This window comes from Phocoena sinus, chromosome 16 (genome assembly GCF_008692025.1).
Source record: "Phocoena sinus isolate mPhoSin1 chromosome 16, mPhoSin1.pri, whole genome shotgun sequence".
Taxonomy (NCBI): Eukaryota; Metazoa; Chordata; class Mammalia; order Artiodactyla; family Phocoenidae; genus Phocoena; species Phocoena sinus.
In genome coordinates, this window is record NC_045778.1 from 77,617,105 (window position 1) to 77,637,856 (window position 20,752).

The 20,752-nt window shown below is 55.4% G+C and overlaps 1 protein-coding gene across 1 annotated transcript in view; it reads left to right on the plus strand.

The window, feature by feature from the left end:
• LHPP (phospholysine phosphohistidine inorganic pyrophosphate phosphatase) overlaps positions 1–20,752 on the plus strand; it is a 136,103-nt gene that overhangs the window by 41,324 nt on the left and 74,027 nt on the right. The window contains exon 6 of the mRNA XM_032608227.1: positions 6,279–6,370. Within this exon, the coding sequence (XP_032464118.1) occupies positions 6,279–6,370 (92 nt within the window). The remainder of the gene's footprint in view (positions 1–6,278; positions 6,371–20,752) is intronic.

Here is a 20,752-nt window from a genome sequence, read left to right on the forward strand (position 1 = left end):
TCTGAGGGGGGAGGAATCTCTGCTTCATGCACAAGTGCACATGCACAAAATTTTATTTTCCCCACAGAGCGTGGAAGATGCCAGGCATGACGTTTAATCATAGGAAGACGGTTCCATTTCCAAGGAACCTTCTAGAAAGGTGGCCCCCGGAACCCCTGGCAGCAATGGACAGGGTCCTAAGCTGGAATGCTGTGGACGTGTAGAGGCTGACCTAACAGTGTCAGGACAGCTCTTTGAGAAGGGCAAAGTAGGGTCTCACACTGGGGCTTGTGGCTGGTCCGGCTGCCTAAGCCAGGTGCCCACCTGCCCCAGCCCTCTCCTCCCAGGTGAGCTGTGTGGTTGCCCAGGTGACCCTGGCTTTGCAGATACCCTTAGACTCACGTGTGCGTGCAGCAGTCTCATGGCGGGTCCCACTTCAAGGAACACGCGTCGCCACTGGCTCTTTCTCTTGGGTGACTGATGATTTCCACACAGCTGCATGGGAGCTTGTAGACACGAAAATTAAACCCATTTGGATTTGGCAGTGTTTTCCCCAGCATCACTCATTCTAGGAAAAAAAATTCCAATTTTACCATATCTGGGTACTTGCCCCTGGCACTATTATTTACTTAATGTTTCTTTAAATTGATTCATTTTATAAACTTAAATGTATTTTTAAAAAAACTTTCGATCTCTACTATAAATGGAAGACCAGAATCACTCACCGTAAATAGATTACTCTAAAAATAAATACAAAGGATTACATTAAAAATGTATGTCCTTGGGCTTCCCTGGTGGCGCAGTGGTTGAGAGTCCACCTGCCAATGCAGGGGGCACGGGTTCGTGCCCCGGTCCGGGAGGATCCCACATGCCACGGAGCGGCTGGGCCCGTGGGCCATGGCTGCTGAGCCTGCGCGTCCGGAGCCTGTGCTCCGCGATGGGAGGGGCCCCAGCGGTGAGAGGCCCGCGTACTGCAAAAAAAAAAAAAAAAAAAAAGTTTGTCCTTATATATACTACCAAATGTAAAATAGATAGCTAGTGAGAAGCAGCTATATCACACGGGGAGATCAGCTCGGTGCTTTGTGACCACCTAGAGGGGAGGGATAGGGAGGGTGGGCGGGAGACCCAAGAGGGAGGGGATATGAGGATATATGTATATATATATATCTGGTTCACTTGGTTATACAGCAGAAACTAACACAACATTGTAAAGCAATTATACTCCGATGAAGATGTTAAAAAAAAAAAAGTTATATCCTGTTCTACCTAAAATCAAATAGCATATCACCAGTATGCATAACACATTGGGAAACATGGGTTTAGGTGGAGGAAAGACCAGAGGAAATTAGTGAGAAGTATGAAGTTTAGAAGATTCACGGGGACAAAGTGCAGTTTATTTCAGGTACCTCGTATGTCTCTCAGGGGCGGTGGCTCCCAGCAGTTGGCAGAATTCTCAGCCCTGGTGGTCATCAGCCACCTGCTCAAGCTCCCCCGGGGGCCAGTGTCCCCCAGTAGCTCCTCTGCTGGAATGTGATTAAGTGACAGGGGCCTGGTACCTCCGAGGCAGCCCATGCTTATTGTTAGAAAAGCCTCGTGTTTGCCTGAAACTACCTCCCTGGCATCTGGGGCCGCACCAGCTCAGTCTTTGTCCTCGTCCACAAGCTCCTCGTGATTCCTCGTTATTTGAAGTCCTGTTTGGGAGATGTTTCCGAGGACATGTGCTTCAGGCTTAATGTCTGTGCTTTTGGGAATTCGTGTGTGGCCTGCCCTGGTAGAGGATTAACACACATGTGGTGTCTTCTTCGGAGAAGGCTCTCACCCCTTCCCCTATACCCCCTAACCTGGTTGACCCCTCTTGCTCTTCAGATCCAAGCTCAAAACCTCACCTCCTCTAGGAAGGCTTCCCTGACCACCACCAGCCCCACAAGGTTAGACGTGACAGCCTCCTGCACTTTTCCTCCCTGTGCTTTATCACAGGTCCCGGCTCTGTGTTTGTGAAATTACCTCATGAACATCCGTCTTCTGCCTTCCGCTGGGAGCTTCACAAAGGTGGAGACTGTGTTTCTGACTCACTGTGTCCCCACTGCCTGGCCTATAGAGGACCTGATACAAAGGAGCTGAGGCACTGGAGCCCTGTCGTAAAGACTGTGGACTGTCTCCAATAGGGTTAGATTAGGAGTTTCCTCAGCAGAACATTTCCTAATATTTTTTCCTTTTAAACATGTATAGATAACTTATTATGTCCAGGCACTGTCCTTGATGCTTAACTTACGTGATTTTGTTTAAACACCACACCAATTGTACCCATTTTACAGACTGAAGTGGATCACAAGATCACAGGGCTAGCAAATAGCAGAGCTGGGATTCAGGCCCAGTTGCTCTGGCCGCGTCTGCGACTTGAGCTCAGTCTGTCCATTCTGCTGGTCGCATAGGGCCTGCCTCTGGATTCACTGCCCCCCACCCCTCCCACTCCGAGCTGGAAGGCAAATTCCATCTGGACTCCTCTCCTCACAGGCAGAGTCCAAATTAATGTGTAAGAGTCCCCTGGTTTGCAAATGCTTCACAGTCATCACTTTTTTTAAAAAAAATTAATTAATTCATTCTTTTTTTGGCTGCATGGGGTCTTTGTTGCTGCACGTGGGCTTTCTCTAGTTGTGGCAAGCAGGGGCTACTCTTTGTTGCTGCGCATGGGCTTCTTATCGTGGTGGCTTCTCTTGTTGCGGAGCACAGGCTCTAAGCGTGCGGGCTTCAGTAGTTGGGGCACGCGGGCAGTAGAGCACAGGCTCACTAGTTGTGGCGCACAGGCTTAGTTGCTCTGTGGCATGTGGGATCTTCCCAGACCAGGGATCGAACCCGTGTCCCCTGCATTGGCAGGCAGATTCTTAACCACTGTGCTACCCGGGAAGTCCATGGTCACCATTTTTAGTTTTCTTGGTTTCGGTTTATGTATTTATTCATTGGTTAGCCCTACCTAGCGTCTGAATTCCAGAGGAAAGTTGTGGAATAACTGTCAGTTTCAAAATTTCTATCCCATCAACATCAGGACACTCACCCTGCTACGGGGAGCCCGGTTTGTCAGGCCTGTCTGACCTCCCACCAAGGACATTTCTGATCGGACTTGGGAGCGTATCTGGAATGCATTTGGTGTCTGAGGCATTAGACTTTTCTTCCACTAGCAGGATCGTTTCCTGAAAATATTTTGAAGCTTTTCTTTTAATCAGTGTGGCAGTTGAGTCAGGGAGGCTGCTCCTTTTTTCTTAAAAGAAGCACATTTATTTATGTAAAGATTATGAATCAATTTAAACAGTAATATTAATACAGGTTGATATGTCGAATGGGCACCCACTGGTGACTAAAGTTTTGGCAACACGGATGCGGACTATGCCACCCACTCCCGCTCGTTTGGTTGGCGAACACTGAGCAGTTCTGTTGGCTGGACCTCCTAAGTGTCTCCAGACATGCACAGCCATGCCTTATTTCAGAGCACTGACTCACTCAACAAACTCGTGTTGGTCATCAGCTGAGCTCCAGGATCAGCACAGAGCCTGCCCTCAAGGAACTCACACAGTTTTGGAGGAGAGAGATAAGTGAAGGGAACATTATAACACAGGAGGTGTATACAATTCAAGGGGGTAATCACAGAATGTTTTGGGGACTCCCCAAACCCAGCCGGGGGTTGAAAGGTGGTGGTCACCTGAGCTGAGTCCAGACAGACTGTTAGGAGTTGGCCAGTAGAAGAACAGAGGGAAGCGGCAGAAAGGTCACCCTGTGCCCATGGGTACCCTTTCTGGTGCTGTCCGTTCCGTTTTGTGTAGATCCGTATTTCTATTTAAGTACCGTTTTCCTTTTGCCTAAAGAACTTCCTTTTACATTTCTTGTGTGTGGATCTGTTGGTGATGAAGTCTTTTAGCTTCAGATATCTGGAATGTCTTTATTTCATCTTTGCTCTGAAAGATAATTTTGCTGCATATAGAATCCTAGGTAAGCATTTCCCCCCTTTTCAGTACCAAGGTGGTGTTCCACTGTTTGCTCATTTCCATGTTTTCAACGAGAAATCTGATGTCTTATCCTTGTTTCTCTTTGTACATGCCTTTTTTTCCCCTCCAGTTGTTTTTAAGATTTCCTCCTTGTCGCTGACTTTGAGCAGTTTGATTATGTTGTGCCTTGATACCGTTTTCTTCATGTTTCTTGTGCTTGGTACTGATTGGGATCTCGGAGCTGCGGATTTGTCATTTTTGTTGACTTTGGAAATTTTTCAGCCATTATTTCTTCAAATATTGTTTCTGTCTCCCCCTCTCTCATCTTGCTTCCTGGGACTCCAGTTACACCAGGCTGTTGGAAGTTTTGTCATAGCTCACTGTTTCTCTGTTCATTTTTTAAAAATTATTTTTTCTGGGGGCTTCCCTGATGACGCAGTGGTTGAGAGTCCGCCTGCCGATGCAGGGGACACGGGTTCGTGCCCCGGTCCGGGAAGATCCCACGTGCCGCAGAGCGGCTGGGCCCTTGAGCCATCCGGTCCGGGAAGATCCCATGTGCCGCAGAGCGGCTGGGCCCTTGAGCCATGGCCGCTGAGCCTGCGCGTCCGGAGACTGTGCTCCGCAACGGGAGAGGCCACAACAGTGAGAGGCCCGCGTACCACACACACACACACAAAGTTATTTTTTCTCCCTGTGTTTCATTTTGGATAGTTTTTATTGCTGTGTCTTCAAGTTCATAAATCTTTTTTCCGCATTGTCTAATCTGGATTTAATCTCATCCAGTGTTGTTGTTGTTGTTTTTTTCAGTCCAGACATTGTAGTTTTCACCTCTAGAAGCTTGGTTTGGATCTTTTCTTTTACCTTCCATGTCTCTCTACTTAACTTTGGGAACGTGTGGAATACAGTTACAGTAACGGATTTAATGCCCTTGTCTGCTAATTCCCACATGTGTGTCCGTTCCAGGTCTGTTTTGGTTGATTTTCCTCTTCGCTGCGTGTGATATCTGTCATCTTTGCACGTCTGATTATTTTTTTAATTGGATGCCAGACACTGTGAATTGTACCTTTTGTGAGTGCGAGATATTTTTATACGCCAATAAATATTTTTGTGTTTTGTTCTGGGATGCAGTTAAATCACTTGGAAACAATTTGATCCTTCCAGATCTTGCTTTGAAGGTTTGGGAGGCAGAGCAGCGTTTAGTCCAGGGCTAATTCTTCCTCACTGCTGAGGCAAGACGCTTCTGAGAATGCTACTCAGTGCCCTGTGAATTATGAGATTTTCCAGTCTGGCTGGTGGGAACAGACACTAAACCCAGCCCTGTGTGAGGTCCCGGCACTGTTTTAATCTTTGGTGTGATTCTTTCCCTGGCCTCGGGTGGTTTCCTCACTTGCCTGCGCTCATTAGAAGTCTATCCAACACTGCATCATTCGGGGGGACCCTCTGTAGAGCTCCACAGTTCTCCGGGTAGCCCTCTCTTCTCGGACGCTCCGCCTTAATCTCCCAGCTCTTAGCTCCGTGTCCTCAATTCAGGGAGTCTGGGCTGTACCTAGTTCTTCCTGTCCGTGCTCACAGTCTGGAAACTCTGAAGGCAGTGAGCTGCGGCATTTGTAGGATCCATGTCATTGGTTTCCTGTGTCTCAGGAATCCTCCTTCATTGCCTGTTGTCCAGTGTCTTGAAAACTGTTATTGCATTTGGTTTGTCTGGTTCTCTAGTTGTTTCAGGCGGGAGGGGCTGCCTTTTGAAATGATATCCAGGCTGTGAGCATTTCGTGTGTGTGTGTGTGTGTGTGTGTGTGTGTTAGAGTGTGTATTTTTGTTTGCTCTTTCTTCTTTTTGTTTTTTTTTTTGTTGTTGTTGCTTTTTATAGGTAGTAAATTCAGCATGGAAAGCAAAACCTAAACTTGGACTGCAAAGATTTGCCAGAAATTTACTTAGTTTTCACAGAACCAACGGTTGGCAAAATAACCTGGTTACAGAGTATTTAGCTGAAGGTAAAATTCAGCCTGTGCTCGACTAGAGGTGAGATAGCGTCAGCCTCGCCGTGTGTCCTGGTGGCACTATATCACTTTAATACCCGCTGATTGATTTTAAATTGCCCAGATATGCACCGTTCAGAGCCGCAGCCCATGATGGGCAGTGGGAGATATATTCAAGTACATTGACTTTTAATCGATATGATGACGATACTACCTCGTTTCCTTTGTATGGTGGTGGTTTTAAGCATGAAGTCAAGAGGTTTATTATGTCTAAAAAGATGAGGCAGCACAGGAAGAAAACTGTCTTGACATCACTTCTGAGTGCCTTTCACTCACTGCATGATAGGCCATCATGATCGGGGACGACATCGTGGGTGACGTCAGCGGTGCCCAGCGGTGTGGGATGAGAGCGCTGCAGGTGCGGACCGGGAAGTTCAGGTAAGTGCCCCGCGCCAGCCTGCCCGCCGTCTGCCTGCCTGCCTCGTGGATTCCTGGGGTGACCAGGTTTTCGTTTGTTTTCTTCTCCAAAATGAAGGGGGTTACTTTTTCCCAAGTGGAAGAGCAGTATGTGGGCATCTGATGACTTTTTTTAACTGTCCCCTACGGACGGGCCTGGATGCCTTTTTGTAGCAGAGAGTGGTAGATAAAAAGGGTCTGAGTTTCAGAACCGAGATTTGAATAGGGTGTAGTGCGGAGACAGCAAATGGAAGGCTCTGGCCAGCCGTCGAGCCTGCTTCCCACAGAGAGCCGGCTTGAACTTGGGCCACACTCCTCTCCTCAACGTGGCTGATGCTTCACTGTGCCTGGAGGGGACAGCTCCTGGGCGCCCAGCTCCTCTGGTCACCTTCTCGCTCCTATTCCTCCACCGTATCCATCTCTCACCTGTAGATGACGGGTCTGTGGTCAGGGATGAGTCAACGACACTTTGGAGTTGAACCTCTGTCTCCAGAGTGTCTTCTTTGCTGGGTCAGAAGTCAGCCTAGCCTCGGGCAGGTTGCTGACGGGCACCTGTCGGGGGCGTGTGGATGTGCCCTGCGGTGTCTGGGCCTGGCTTGCTTAGCCTGAGAGTATCTCAGACATCAGTGTTGTCTTGGCTTATTCTAGATGGTTTTGATTGTCGCCATTCAGAGAAAGTACCATTTTGTGTATGCTGGAGAGGCTTAGTTAAAACATGGTCACCCTGGGGTGTCTGGATGTCGGGGGAGGGATGGATTACATCAGTCCTGGGTGGTCTGCTTAGACGGGGTCAGAGGAATAGATTAGAGGGCCTGACCCTCACTCCGAGGCCCGCTCCTGTGTGAGAGACACACGCGGCCTTTGGGTTTGGGTCACGTAGGTGGATACAAGGTGAGTGAGGAAGTCTCAGTACTCCTAAGGTCCAGGGCCAGAAAGGCCCTTCCATCCACCTCTTGGACCTCCCAGGGTGCCAGAGGCCACCTTGAAGCCCCCAGCACACCCGAAATATGGACCTCCTTTCTTCCCCAGGTCCTCAAACGAGGGTTTCCTGGGTTTCCTGGGCTCTCTCCGGCCTAAGGGAGTGAGGGAGACCCCACCCGAAACCGCATCAGCATTCTCTCCCAGAGGCCAGCCTGGAAGCCTGAGGTCCCAGCGCCTGCTTCCCCCGAAGCTGTGGAGCAGTGGGACTTAGCGCCCTGTGGTTGATGCTCTGCTGTGCGGTGCCGCCCGGCCCCTGGTGCCGCCCCGTCAGTAGCCAGCCTAGCTCAGTGAGCACCTTTGACCCATGAGCACAGGAGTGGCACCTCCGTAACTGAGAGCACGGTGGTGAGGCAGAGGTGAAGAGTGAGAGCCATGTAGCTTTTTGCGCTGGGCTGCTTCTTCTGGTTTCTTAGGGAGAAAAACATGTCTGTCTCGATTAAATGTAGCCACAGCTGGGGTCTTTCTGGCCCAGCCTAAGCCATGGCCCTATAAACTGAGAAGGTACTGCCCCTGCCCCAGGCCCCAAGCGTGCCACTAGGTCGCTGGGTCACTGAGGAAGGTCCGCACACACAGTCGGGAAGCCCTCGAATGGGCAGGTGGGCGTGCAGGCGGCTGTGTCCTACCGTACACCACCGGGGTTGGCACTTTTCTGAGTCCCCCATCACCCCGTCTCCCAGAGAGACAAACCCCATCAGCAGTTGGCCAGATCATTCCAGACTGCCTTCTCTGTGTAGATAATATAAGGATAGTACTTTGTTTTTTTCTCTTTATAAAAACGGTATTATATTATTTCACAACCTGCCCTTTTCTTGAACAATGTTTTGTGGCATCTGCCCATGACCGTTCTTCATCATTTTAAATTGCTGAGGAAATGCTGTAGGTAAGTACTGTTTAGCGCGTGGCGCACAGGGAGCCCTCAGCAACGGGGACGTGATGCCGGTGCTGTTGGTGACATCTGTTGCTTCCCGGTGCAGCCCCACCTGGCTCTGCGTGGAGAGGGTGGGGCTTAGCGTCTCTTTTCGTGGAGGTATTTAAGATTTCAGACCCTTTGATTTGTATGTTGTGGGGTTGTAAATCTGCCTTTGTTAGCAGGCAGGGCGGAGGGAGAAGAGCCTCAGTGCAGGTTAGGTGGTGATGGAGCCACCCGAGGGGGAGGCCGCGTGGCGGGACAGGAGGCTGGGCTCCGTGCCGTCAAAGCAGGCGGAGGACCTCTCTGCCCCTGGCCGATCTCTAGAGCCTCACTGTCTAGTGCGGAAGCCACGAGCCGCAGGTGCCTGGGGAGCGCTTGAAATGTGGCTGTTCCAGATTGAGACGTGTTAAAAGTGCATGTACACAAGAGTTCAGACTTAGCGGGAGAAAAAGAATGTGACAGACTCATTCGTGATATCTCACACTGACTGCGTGTTGCAATCCTGATGCCTTGTGTTAATTTCACCTGCTTGTTCTTGTTTTTGTTCACGTGGCCACTAGAAGGTCCTAGCTTGCCTCCACGGCTCGCGTCCATCGGCGCTTAGTGCATTTCTGGTGGGCAGCGGGGCCCCTGCACCGCCCCCTGCTCCCTGCAGATGGCAGTCTCGGTGCATGAGATCTCCATGGCACCTTGCACGGGCCTCTCTGTAGATGTAGCCGGCTTGGGGCCAGTGAGCAGCCTTGGCACTTTGGTACCCTGGTGACTGGGCCAGCGTCACCCAGCAGCACCTAGCTCCTCCCTCTGGGGCTGCCCTGCCTGCCCCTGTAGCTCTCCACCCCTCTGGCCACCTCTGTGAGCCGGCGGCACTAGGTTTGAAGCTCACTGTGGCCCATGTCTGCACCAGACGTGAGCCGGGCAGGGGCAGGGTCTGCGTCCTTACTGTGCTGGGCCTCCCTCTGAGTGGCCCTGAGTGGCCTCACAGGAGCCAAGGGGCACTGGATGGGTCAGCAGGGCATCAGCCCTGTGCACCGTGTCCCCTGTTGGTGGCCTTGGTCCAGCCTTGACTGAATTGGAGGAGTGAGGCGGGTGGAGGATGACCTTGTCACTGGGCACGGGTGGCAGAGAGCCGTGCGGTGAGGGAGCTTGGCGCTCATACCTGGCCACATGGCTTCTCCACTGGCTTGAGGCCAAGGGCCGGATGGGGAGGCTGAGGCAAGTGAAACCGGGATGTCCTGCCCGTCCTGGCACGGGAAAGGGAGGGAGGCTGGAGGGGGCCGTGTAGGGCCTCTGGACAGCCCCGCTGCAGGTGCCCCTCAGGCCAGCGTCTTCTAGTCGTGCGTGCGCGCGCACACACACACACACACACACACACACACACACACACGTGAGGTTGTCTGAGGCCACGGCATTGCTGGGGGTGTGGGATTTGGACTTTCCCATGGCTGTGAGATCTCCCTGTGACCTTCCATATCTTCATTCCCCTCACTTCTTTCTATTTTTTCTTTTTTAATTTATTTATTTTTGTCTGCGTTGGGTCTTTGCTGCGTGCGGCCTTTCACTAGTTGTGGTGAGCGGGGGCTGCTCTTGGTTGCGGTGCGCGGGCTTCTCACTGCGATGGCTTCTCTCGTCGCGGAGCACGGGCTCTAGGCGCACAGGCTTAGTAGTTGTGGCTCGCAGGCTCTAGAGCGCAGGCTCAGTAGTTGTGGCGCACAGGCTTAGTTGCTCTGTGGCATGGGGGATCTTCCCGGACCAGGGTTCGAACCCGTGTCCCCTGCATTGGCAGGCGGATTCTCAACCACTGCGCCACCAGGGAAGCCCGCTTCTTTCTACTTTTATCAGAAAATGGCCCAAAGAGAAAAGTGTGAAGTCTCAGAGTGGGGAGAGGTTACAGCGGCCCCTGAGCTTTGGAAGGAGGGCTTCACAGGGCCTGCCCCACCAGGACCAGCGGGAGGCTCAGGCCCCTTGCAGGAAGGAGGCTGGATCCCTTCCAGCAACCCCAGTGTTTGGAGCCAGAGAGGCTCCCGAGGCAGACAGCTTGCAAACACACCCCCGCCCAGCCGGGCAGCCGAGCTGTAGACAGAGCCATACAAGGTTTTCTTTTCGTACCTGCTCTACGTGAATGTCCAGCCCAGCCAGGGTGTGGCCCTCACCTGGCTGGCAGGTAAAGGCCTTTCGGGCGTTTTCCCCACCTGCCCCTTCCTGGCATGTCTGACGCACTGGGCCTGCTGGCAGAACCTTCCAGCCTGAGGCCAGGAGGCTGCTGTTCCTCCAGTCTCCTCAAGATGCCATCCCGACTCCAAGGGCCCTGTGACCATCGCTGGCACATCCTCACGGTCACAGTGAGTCCCGGAGACCCAGAGGGTGCTGGCTGCCCCGCTGCCAGAGGCCTTTCCCGTTGAGACGGCTAAAGCCTCGCCCAAGGCCACCTAGCGAGGTTAGGCAGAGGCTGGGCTGGAGCCTTCTCTTACCCCAGGTGGGTGCTTTTGCCACTGCTTTCCTACTGGGAACATCCAGCCCTTGGGGCTCAGCTTCTGAGGAGCTGCAGGAGTCACGGTCCCAGGCTCACTTCAGGGCACAGGCAGGGCTCAGTGTCTGAATAACGGGAGGCTCGTCTGGGAGGACTGCTGTCCCCACCCCCAGGCACCATAGCCCCCCTCCTTCTCTCCTAAGGACAGGCCTCATCTTCCATGGGGGCTGGGGCCAGGCCCTGTGTACCCCCATTCTGGCAAATTCAGGTGAGGGACGTCCTTCTCAGGAGCCCGATGCCCTGCGTGTCCCCAGTGGAGGAGGAAGCGGTCGGGACATCTCGCTGTCCCTTCACACCTGCTTGTGTCCCCACCTGACCCCCCTCCTGGAGACATGCCAGAAGTGGAGCGAGGACACCCTGAACGCTTCCCCCGTCACCCTGTCCTCCGTTCCACGCTGCAAGGCACAGCTGGCGCCTGGTTCTCAAGCACGGTGGCAGGCGTCACTGCCCAAGGCCCACGCTGGTCATGCTGTGTAAATAATCCGGCTACGTGGAGCCTGCTTTGGGTATCCTCTTATTTGTTATTTACTCACGGGTGGGAGATGTTTTCTGAGTCCAGAACGTTCCTGACGAGCAGTTTGCCGTTTTGGACTCACGAGGGAGTGGGCCTGGATTCCAGGTGTCCCTGGGCTGGGACTGGCGCTCCGCCCGCACCGAAGCTCAGCTTGGGCTGGGGTGCCCGTGGACAGCGGGGCTGGCGGGTCTGAGGTTCCAGGCACGCTGCACAAGGCTGAAGGATGCGGGGTACAGAGAATGTGATGGTGGAACCAGACGCTGGAGTGGAGCTACCCAGAGCCCGACAGGGCTGCACTCGTGACACAGCTGCCGCCAAAGTGTGGCCCTTGACCCCGTCTCTCGTCACTCTGCAGCCAGTGACTTCAAAGAGTTTCCTTAAGAGGAGGCTCTGGTTTCCCTTCGGAAGGAAATGGATTTTTCTTCTAGTGCCAGGTGGTATTTGAGGGAAGTGAGTGATCCTGGGTGTTAATTTTTCAGCAGTCACCGTTGTCACCGTGAGGCTATTGCAGGCTGGGGTTGTGGGTGGTAGCCCTCCGTCCCGCCGAGGAGCATTGCCACGTGTGCACCAGGAGGGAGCTCCTGCCCGCGTAGATGAACACTCCCGAGCCTCAGGCCTCTGGAAGACGCTCCCAGCTGGGGAGGAGGCTCCACGTAGCTTCAGGGAAACAGGAGGTGACCAGCTACTGCCTGGCTGCAGCCTGCCCAGCTGGGGAGAACGGCTTAATGCTGGGCGTGGGGGCTCCCCCCTGGGTCCCTCGGACTCCAGTCCTGGCTGCCAGTTGGGGGAGGGCTCCGGGAACCAATCTTCGGGGAAATCGATTGTGGAACGTTGGTGGGCCAGCCGGTCAGCCCAGCAGGCAGCCTCGGTCTTGCACGGGGGTAGAGGTTGTGGGAGGCACCCCTGGGCTTTGAGAGGTCCCTTAGCTCACTGGGGGTCACACAGTGAAGGGGGGCACACCCAGATTTGAGCCTATATGCCTCCTTTTGGGATTTTTGCTAACTGCTTTATTGAGAAATAACTCGTATGTTGTACAATTCAGTAGTTTTTCAAATGTTCACAGAGCTGGGCAGCCGTCACCGCAGTTGGGCAGACGCCACTCCATCATTCTGAACCCTTTAGCCATCCTTCCCACATCCCCTGCATCCTAGGGCTTTGCGGGGGGCAATGCCAGCCCCCAGCGGTTCAGTCTGCCTAGACCCTGGGCCCTGTGGGAGACTGAGGAGGGACCCCTGGGGGCCTGGGGTGGGAGGGCATTGGGCAGGCAGAGGTAGGCACCGGTGGTGGGGTCAGTGGGGGTCAGGGTGGGATCGGCAGGGCCAGACCCACTCGTCTCCCCATCCCCTCCCACCCACCGCTTTCCTGGGTTGAGTTGCTTCCTCTGCACTGGTTTGGCTTCCCTGCCCTCTGACTCGCTGCTCGCTGGGGGACAGAACTAGTAGCACTTTCTGGTCCCTGACTCTCATTATCCTTCTTGGTCCCTGACCAAGGCTGCTTCATGCCCAGGGCAAGAGGGGAAAGGTTTCCAAACTGTATACAGCCCTGCTGGACTCCTCACCCTGCTTGGAGAAACCAGCCGGCTGAGGCGGGGGGCTCCAGGCTGAGGGGGGCATCCCAGGTGGAGGCCAGGAGGTGGCTGCAGAGTGAGGCCACGAGGCCCTGTGGGGGGCCCAGTTAGGACCCCGTCAGCAGCCTCCTAGCCCGAGGAACTTGCTTCCTAGGAACCTGCAGGTACTCGGGGGGTCCTGGACGGCTCACGGGGCGGACGGGGTTGGAGGAAGGCCCAGCAGGTTCTCTAGTCCCCCTGAGCCCAGCTAGTACGTTCCAGGAGCCCCTCAACAAACCTCGGGAGGTGTGTGCTCTGGACCTGCCGCTCGCACTTGCTCCTCAACCGTGTGACACCCTGAGAAGGAGGCCGGGGTCACGGTCCCCACTCGGCCACAAGCTGGCGAGGAAGACGTGAGAACAGGGCAGTGCCTCCCAGAGGGTGTCTCACATGCCAGAGCCTGTGACAGGTGCTCACATTCATCTTGCTTCAGCTTATCTAAAGCTCACAACCGCCCTGGAGGCTGCCTCTCTTCTCACTCCACTTTATACGTGTGGAAATGGAAGCCCAGAGAGGTAGAGTAACTTGCCCGAGGCCACACAGCCCACCAGTGTGGGAGTCGGGATTCGAACACAGCTCTGCCTGACTCCAGGTCCTGTGTCCTGAGCACTCTCGCACCCTGCCCCCAGTTAGCCCAGTCTCGCGGGAGCTCCGAGCCTGCGCTGGGTCTCACCGACCAAGAGTGGCTGCCGTGGGGCTCTCAGGACCGAGTGGGTCCCTCCTGTCCTTGTTCTCTCTCACGACACTCTGCACTCAGCCCCGCTCGAGGAAAGGGGCCTCGTGAGGATGAGCTGTGACTTGAGCTGGTCTGGCCCCGAAGTCGGTCATGTGACCACACCCGAGGGCCTGGCTGCGGGGGGTGACAGGTGGCAGCCCCAGCAGTCACATGTTCGCTGGCTTTGTGGTTAAAGCCAGCTAACCCTGAGCTCTCCCCTCGCCTCTTGTGTGGGGGTGGGGTGGGGGAAGGGGTACTGGAAGGTGCTGGAAGGAACCTCATTTAACCTCAGAGGAAGCTGCCCATGAAGGTGCGTCAGAGCTGTCCCAAAATAGAACGGGTTGCCTGGAGAGGGGTGAGTCCTCGTCACTAGAGATGACCCGGGGAGGCTGGCAGACCTCCGGCTGGGGAGGCCGAAGATGGCACTGCAGTGGCCAGAGGCCAGGGCTAAATAAAGCCGCACACCCATTCTGAGTCTGCTGACATTTAATGGGCACTTGTGGGCACCAGGTCGTTTCTGTACCTCTGGTGCCATTTCCCCATTGACAGACCCTGAAATGTCAGTGTCGCCACCTCCTGCTCGCAGTTGCGGAAACTGTGGCCCAGGCAGGGCAGGGGCACTTGTACTCGGTTATTCCAGCTGGGCCTGCCGTTCAAGCCTGACTTCCCCCTCTAGGTCCTGGGCTGTTAGCATCAGAGCTGGAGCCCAGCGGTTAAAACCACAAGTGTAGATGCAGGTGTATAGGTGCACAAGTAGCAGAGATGGGAAGGAAAGACAGCTGCTTGTTACGCAGGATTTGGTTATATCTTTGCATCACCGGGTGTCTCCCAAATATTGTATGATGAAAGTATAGCACTCCCATCAGAACAACAGTTATCTTTTAAAGTACGCTTGTGCCACCCACACCCCCATAGTTTTGTGAATTTGGGGAATTTTTTAGAAGAAAGACCACCTGAAAGTACAGCACTGTTCCTTTAAGAACAGAAACCAACCCAAGTACCCTGAGGCCCCTGAGCCCGCGCACAGCTCTGCCCTGACCCCCGAGGCCCAGCCGGGCTCCCCGCTCACACGCAGGACCGTGAGCCTCTGGACACAGGTGTCCTTGTAGTGCAGTCCCATCCCTGGCCTGTAAGTGGGCGCTCCAGCCCCTCCTGCCTCCCTGCATGGTGCAAGGACACCCTCTGAGGTGTTTCATCTGGAAGGGATCAGGGTGAGGGCTCCGGTCCCTGCGACTGAAATCAGCACCTTCTCTGGGCCACCACGCATACGCAGCCGTCTGTGACCTCCTCCCCACAGCGTAACCCTACACGCTCAGGTCCCATGCCCTGGCTTACACACACACACGCACACACGCACGCATGCACACGCACGCACGCACTTGGACTTGCGGGAGGGTGGCCACCCGAGGGCGGGATCCCAGCCGCCCCAGCACGGGATGGGCGTCCAGGGCCGTCGTGTCTGGACTCGCGCACGGTGGGCCCCAGGCTGGGGGTGGTGGGTGAGGGTGTGTCCGGGTAGAGGGGCCTGAGTCAGCCCTCGCTGGACAGAGGGGCTCAGAAGGTGGACTCAGGACTCCCCTTGCTGCAGGCCCAGGTCCGCCCGGATGTGTCCAGTCCAAGCCCACCTGCCCCTCGTCATCTGGGAGCGTCCTATGACCCGGGGAGGGAGGGGCCTGGTGAAGACCTGAGAGGGTTGGGCAGGGGGTCAGCCTCCAAGACGCGCTGTGCCCTGAGGAGGATGCCAGGGGAGCGTGCGCTTGTTTTCAGGGCTTGTTTTCTCCTCCAGCCTCTCCCCTCTGTGTCCTTCCTCCTGTCCCCACTCCTGTCCATCGTCTGCGCCCCTGGCTTTGCTGCCTCTTTCCAGATCCTTCAGGGTCAGCGCTCATTTTCCCTTCTTCCTCACGCCACTTTCCGCTGGGGCCGCTAGAGGGCGCCTCGATGCCAGGGCCGGGATGCACACCCGCTCACACCTGCACACTCAAGCACACTCACACCCAGGCCCCCTGCACACACGGGAGCCAGGCCTCCCCAGCCCTCCCCCCTCCCCTGCCACCCCTCACGGAGAACATGGAGGTGCTGGGCCTGGGGGTTTCCTGCAGCTGTGGCGAGACCCTCCTGGCAGCGGGATCCCAGGCCCGAGGCAGGTGGAGCCACCCCCCACCATCCTCTCCAGGGTCTTTTTCCTTTTCCAGCTCCCCTGGCACCGGCCCAGGGGAGGGGGGCCTGAGAACTTCCAGTGTTCCTGGCCAGGGGCCTCCTAGCACCCCTGTGGGCACTGGGGAGACTGGGCCTCCCAGCCCCTCAGGCTCCCCTCCTGTCCGTCCCCACACCCCCATCCTTGGCTGGCCTGAATCCTGCTGTCCTTAAGGTCTTCTCTGATGATGGAATTCCCAGGGTCTTCCTAGCTAGAAGGGCCTTAGGGGACCCCCGGCTCTGTATGGGCAGCTGAGTGTGGCAGAGGGGCTGTCTCAAGGTCAAGGGGATCCTGTGGCAGTCTGGGGTCTGTGTGGGTTCCCACTCCAGCGTCGTTTCTGTTGTACCCCAAACACACCTCGCCTCCGGTGGAATTATCTGGCCCTCTCTTGAGTTCCCACAGTCTTCTTATTTCCAAACCCTTTTTGAGATTTCCAAAGAAGACAGATTCCATGTATCCTTCTCCCAGAGCCAGACCCAGGTCCAGGTCTCGCCGGTTATCCCACTAACTCCTCTATAGACAGGGGGATCCAGTCCGGGGGCAAGCAGCTCCGTGGTCCTGTCTCTAGACTCTGATCTGGGACACTAAGGCCTTGCCTCGACTATCATCATGTTGACCGTGTTGCTGTCTCTCGTGTGTGTGTGTGGCCTCGCTGCACAGCATGTGGGATCCTATCCTCCTAGTTCCCCGACCAGGGATCGAACCCGTGCCCGCTGCGGTAGACGCGCAGAGTCTTAACCACTGGACCGCCAGGGAAGTCCCAGCATTTTGAAGATTTCAGGACAGTCATTTTGTCTGATGCTTCCTTGTGAAATGACCCAGGTTACGCATTCGGGGCCAGAATATCCCAGACGTGATGCTGCGTACATCTCAGTGCAGCATATTAGGAGGCTTGCGGTGTCAGTTTGCCCCAAATGACGATGATGTTAACGTGGTTTGATTAAGATGGTGGCTGCCATAGAGTTACATAAAGTTATGGGTTTTCTTCCCTTTGTAATTAATAACTGCTCGTGGGGAGATACTTTGAGTAAAAATCGCATGCCTCATCGTACTTTCATCCACTAGTTTTAATGTCTGTTGCTGCTTCTTGAGTTATTTATTTCTATGATGGTTACCAAGTAATTCCATCATTTGTTCTTACATTTGTTATTGATGTTCCACTGTAGGGAAGAATGTTTTCTTCTCCCCGCTTACTCATTTATACCAGTGCAGACTCATGGATTCCTATTTAACCCAGTGGGTTATAATCTGTTACTACCATAATCGATTTTGATGCTCAGACGGTCCCTGGTGTGGCCAGTGGCAGCCTCTCGAAGCTGGATCTGTGTACTTCTGACAACATCCCCCCCCCCCCCCCACCGCCCCAACCGATTCTCCAGCCCTTCCTTACTTTCTGGCACAAAAGATGTTTCAGGCTCATCGTGTTCTGTCTCTGTATCAGCCCTGGAGTCAGCCATTTCTCCAAGGAGACCCCGTTCCTTTGAGTGGAAAGTGATATTTAGAATGAAAGACCAGGGCGCTAGATGTTCTCTTGCCTCTGGATGTCTCTTCTCTCAGAGCCTCTCTGTGGACAGAGGTGGGAAACATGCATGTGTAATTCACACGTCCATCCCCCTGTGTCTCCGTTCCTGTCGGTACCCATAGAAAACCATGGGTTCACACCGACGCCTCTGATTCTGGTCCAGCACCACAGGGCTCATCCCAGCCTTGTGCCTTTGCACATTTGTACCTTTGTCCGCCAACGGGGAGAAGACTGCTTCCGTTATTCTCTCTCTGTTTTCCTAATTGCTCAGTCCCCCTGTATGTGGCCAGTCTCTGGCCCTGCTGGCCTGCCATCCCTCTCACTGCCCCCTCCCATGCCAGGGCGCCGGGCTGCCTTCCGCAAGGGAGGAAGACCCCAGACCTTGCTGGCTGATCTGTCTCCCTCCTCTCACCCTTCCTGTTCCTTGAGTGAGAGGACTGGGTTTTTGCCAATTTCGTTGTCCCCCAACACCCCGGCCCCAGTGCCTCGCATGTGGTGGACACTCCGGTCTGTTAAGCTGAGTAACAACGGTCTTCCCCATCGGGAGAGGCCTTTCAGCTTCCCAGACCATTTTCACGTCTGTGGTTCTCACCCAAGCCTCCTAGGTAGGCAGGGAAAGTCTTCTGTTTTCCGGGGAAGATGCTGACTCGCCCAGGCTTGCCTCGCCTGCATGGGGGTGAGAGGGGTGGGAGCAGCCGCCCACCGTGCCCAGGGTAAAGGTGTTCCGGGGCAGTTGCCAGCATGTGTGTCAAGGTTGTCCCTTTGCCCCCATGAAAGCCTAGCTACGTGGTGTAAGAGTATCACCTGGACTGGTTCTCCTGTGGCGATCGTGTGCTCCGAAGACAGAAGACCTCAGGCTCAAATCCTGGCTCCGCCACCTACCCGTTGAGCCTCAGTTTTCTCATCTGTAAAATGGAGACTTGGGGGAAGTATCCAGCACCTCGGTGCAGGAGGAGCTGAAGGAATATACAGGTGCAGGAGGCAGGTAGGTCTGTGAAACCACATGTGTGCAGAGCGCAGAGAACCGAGGCTGCTGGCCTGACCCTCCAGATGCCCGGGCATTCCTGGGGGCAGGCTTGGCCAGGCCCGTGCTCCTGGGTCGAATCACAGGGTATCACGAACCGGGGCGTTCAGGACACCGCTTTGAAAATTCACGCCCACGTCCTCAGATTTCCAACCCATTCTCCCAGATGTGCTCCCAGCCTCCCCTTTTGTGGCAGAATTGTTGGCAGAGCTCACAAGTTTACGTAGTCGGATGGGGGGAGGGAAACATGCAGGTGCAACCACGTGAGATTTTTCTTGCTGCTCACGACCTTGTGGCAGCCGGGCAGAGGGTGGCATGTCCTGGGGCCGGCCACTCCGAGACGATAGATGCTGGATTAGCAAAGTTGACCTTTCTGTTAATAGGGCGCAGTTGGCTTACCGCAAGGGGAGGAGGGGCCGCTGCTCCCCCCCCCCACATGCAGGGAGACGCATCCCACCCTTGCCAGGCCGCCTGCTCCTGCCACCCAGAGGGCACCCAGGAGGCGCTCAGCTTCGCAGGCACGGGCACTGAGTGGCCTGGAGGGTCCCCAGCCCAGCGCTGGGCACGGAGTGTGTGTCCTGGGGACTTGGGGTGCCCAAGGAGGACTCCGTGAGGAGCGGAGTGCAGGCGGAAGGGGGACGTGGCACTCTGGGGATCGCCTGCTCAGCAGGGACAGCGTCTGCCCCGGTTGATGTCCTATCTCGGGTGGTCACAGGACGGCAGGCTCTGAGCGGCAAGAGTGTGGGGATGGGTAAGAGCCCGGGGGTGCTGGGCGCCGGAGCAGAGCCCCTTGCCGTGGCAGGATTGCCCTCCAGGCCCCAGGGCGTGCTGAGCCGGAGGGGGTGGGGCAGGCTGCGTGGCCCTGAGTTTCAGATTGGCATCACCGTCTTTGCCCCGGTGCTGGGAGCTCAGGTGCTGGATCTGCCTGGATTTCTTCCTCCACCTCAGCCCTGTCGCCCTTTCTTTCAGTTTTGGGAGCCTCCTGTATGTGAGATTGCAGAGAGCCAGTGGCAGGGAGTGGGCAGCGCTGGCTCGTGGGAAGCTGCAGCAGCGTGGGGAGGAGGCCTGGGTGCAGGGCTCAGCCTGAGCAGCCCCGGCCTGGGTGGGGCCTGGGCGGGGGGAGGGGGAAGGGCCTGGGTTCTGGGGTCTGTGGCAGGGGATGACATCTCTGAGCCACCGCCTAGCCGGCGTGTGACCCTGCACGGGCTACATTACCTCTCCGTGCTCCATTCCCACCTGTGAAAAACATGCTGCTGCTTTTGCGGGGTGCTGTGAGATCCCACAGGAATGACAGGTGAGATACAGGTGAGCTGGGCAGGTGCGGGTGAGGCTGTGAGGAGCCCTGTCCCCTTCCTCTCTGGTTCCTGAGCAGACGTCTCTCATGGCTTCTGTCAGTAGCCTGGCTCTGGCTCACACAGGGCTGGGAAGAGCTCGCTGATCTGGCTGTGGAAAGTAGCAGTCAGGACTCGCACATAGTTCCACATAAAGATGTTCACGAGATCTGGGTATTGTCTCGTGTGCCTTGGTCCTTGGAGCTTCTGGGACCTGCTGCCCCCGTATGCTCAGCTGTGTGGCTGTGGGCTGGTTACTAAACCTCTCTGTGCCTCAGCTTCCTCACTGTAGATGTGTTTCCTTCCTAAGTTTTTTGGGAAAACACTAATTGTGACAGTGACAGACACAGGACCTACTTCATCAGAGATTGTTCCATTCGTTTACCCTCAAAACAATGATATGGGATGGTTAACCTATTATATCAGAGAGGTTGAGTAACTCCCCTAAGGTCACAGAGCTGATGAGAGCCCGTCTTTGAACCCTAGGAGTCTACTCTATAGCCGGTGCTCTGAACCCTCCACCGTGTGCAGCGTTACCTATGAGTACTGCTCTTTTGTTTCTGGAGCGTTCTAGGTTAGTCCAGTAGATTTTTAAATCGCGTTGGCTTCCAGGGGTGCCTGCTGTGAAGTCCTGCTGGGCGGGGGGGGCCGGCACCAAGAGGAGCTGCTCCCTGCTGCCAGAGGAGCTCAGAGCCCAGGGCTGAGAGAACGGCTGGCTCGGGGTCTGTCCATAGGCCGGGGCCCAAGCCCCAGTTCTGCTCTGGTCCCTCAGGGAATTAGGGGGACCAAGCGGGGCTTCCAGACCCTGCCCTGGTTCAGCCCGAGCAGCTCCCTTGTCTGTATCGGGGTTCCTTGCAAATTCCGCTGGGCTGGGGTGGAAGTTTTACTTTAAAAGCATTTAAAACTCGAGGAGTGTGGCTCTCCCGACTACGCCCCCGTGCCCCCCAACCCCTGGGCCCTTTTACAGGTGAGTAGGCTGAGGCTGGCCGAGTCGGGGGCTGCCACTGGCTCTGGCCCCAGGGCCCCCGCCTCGCAGCCGA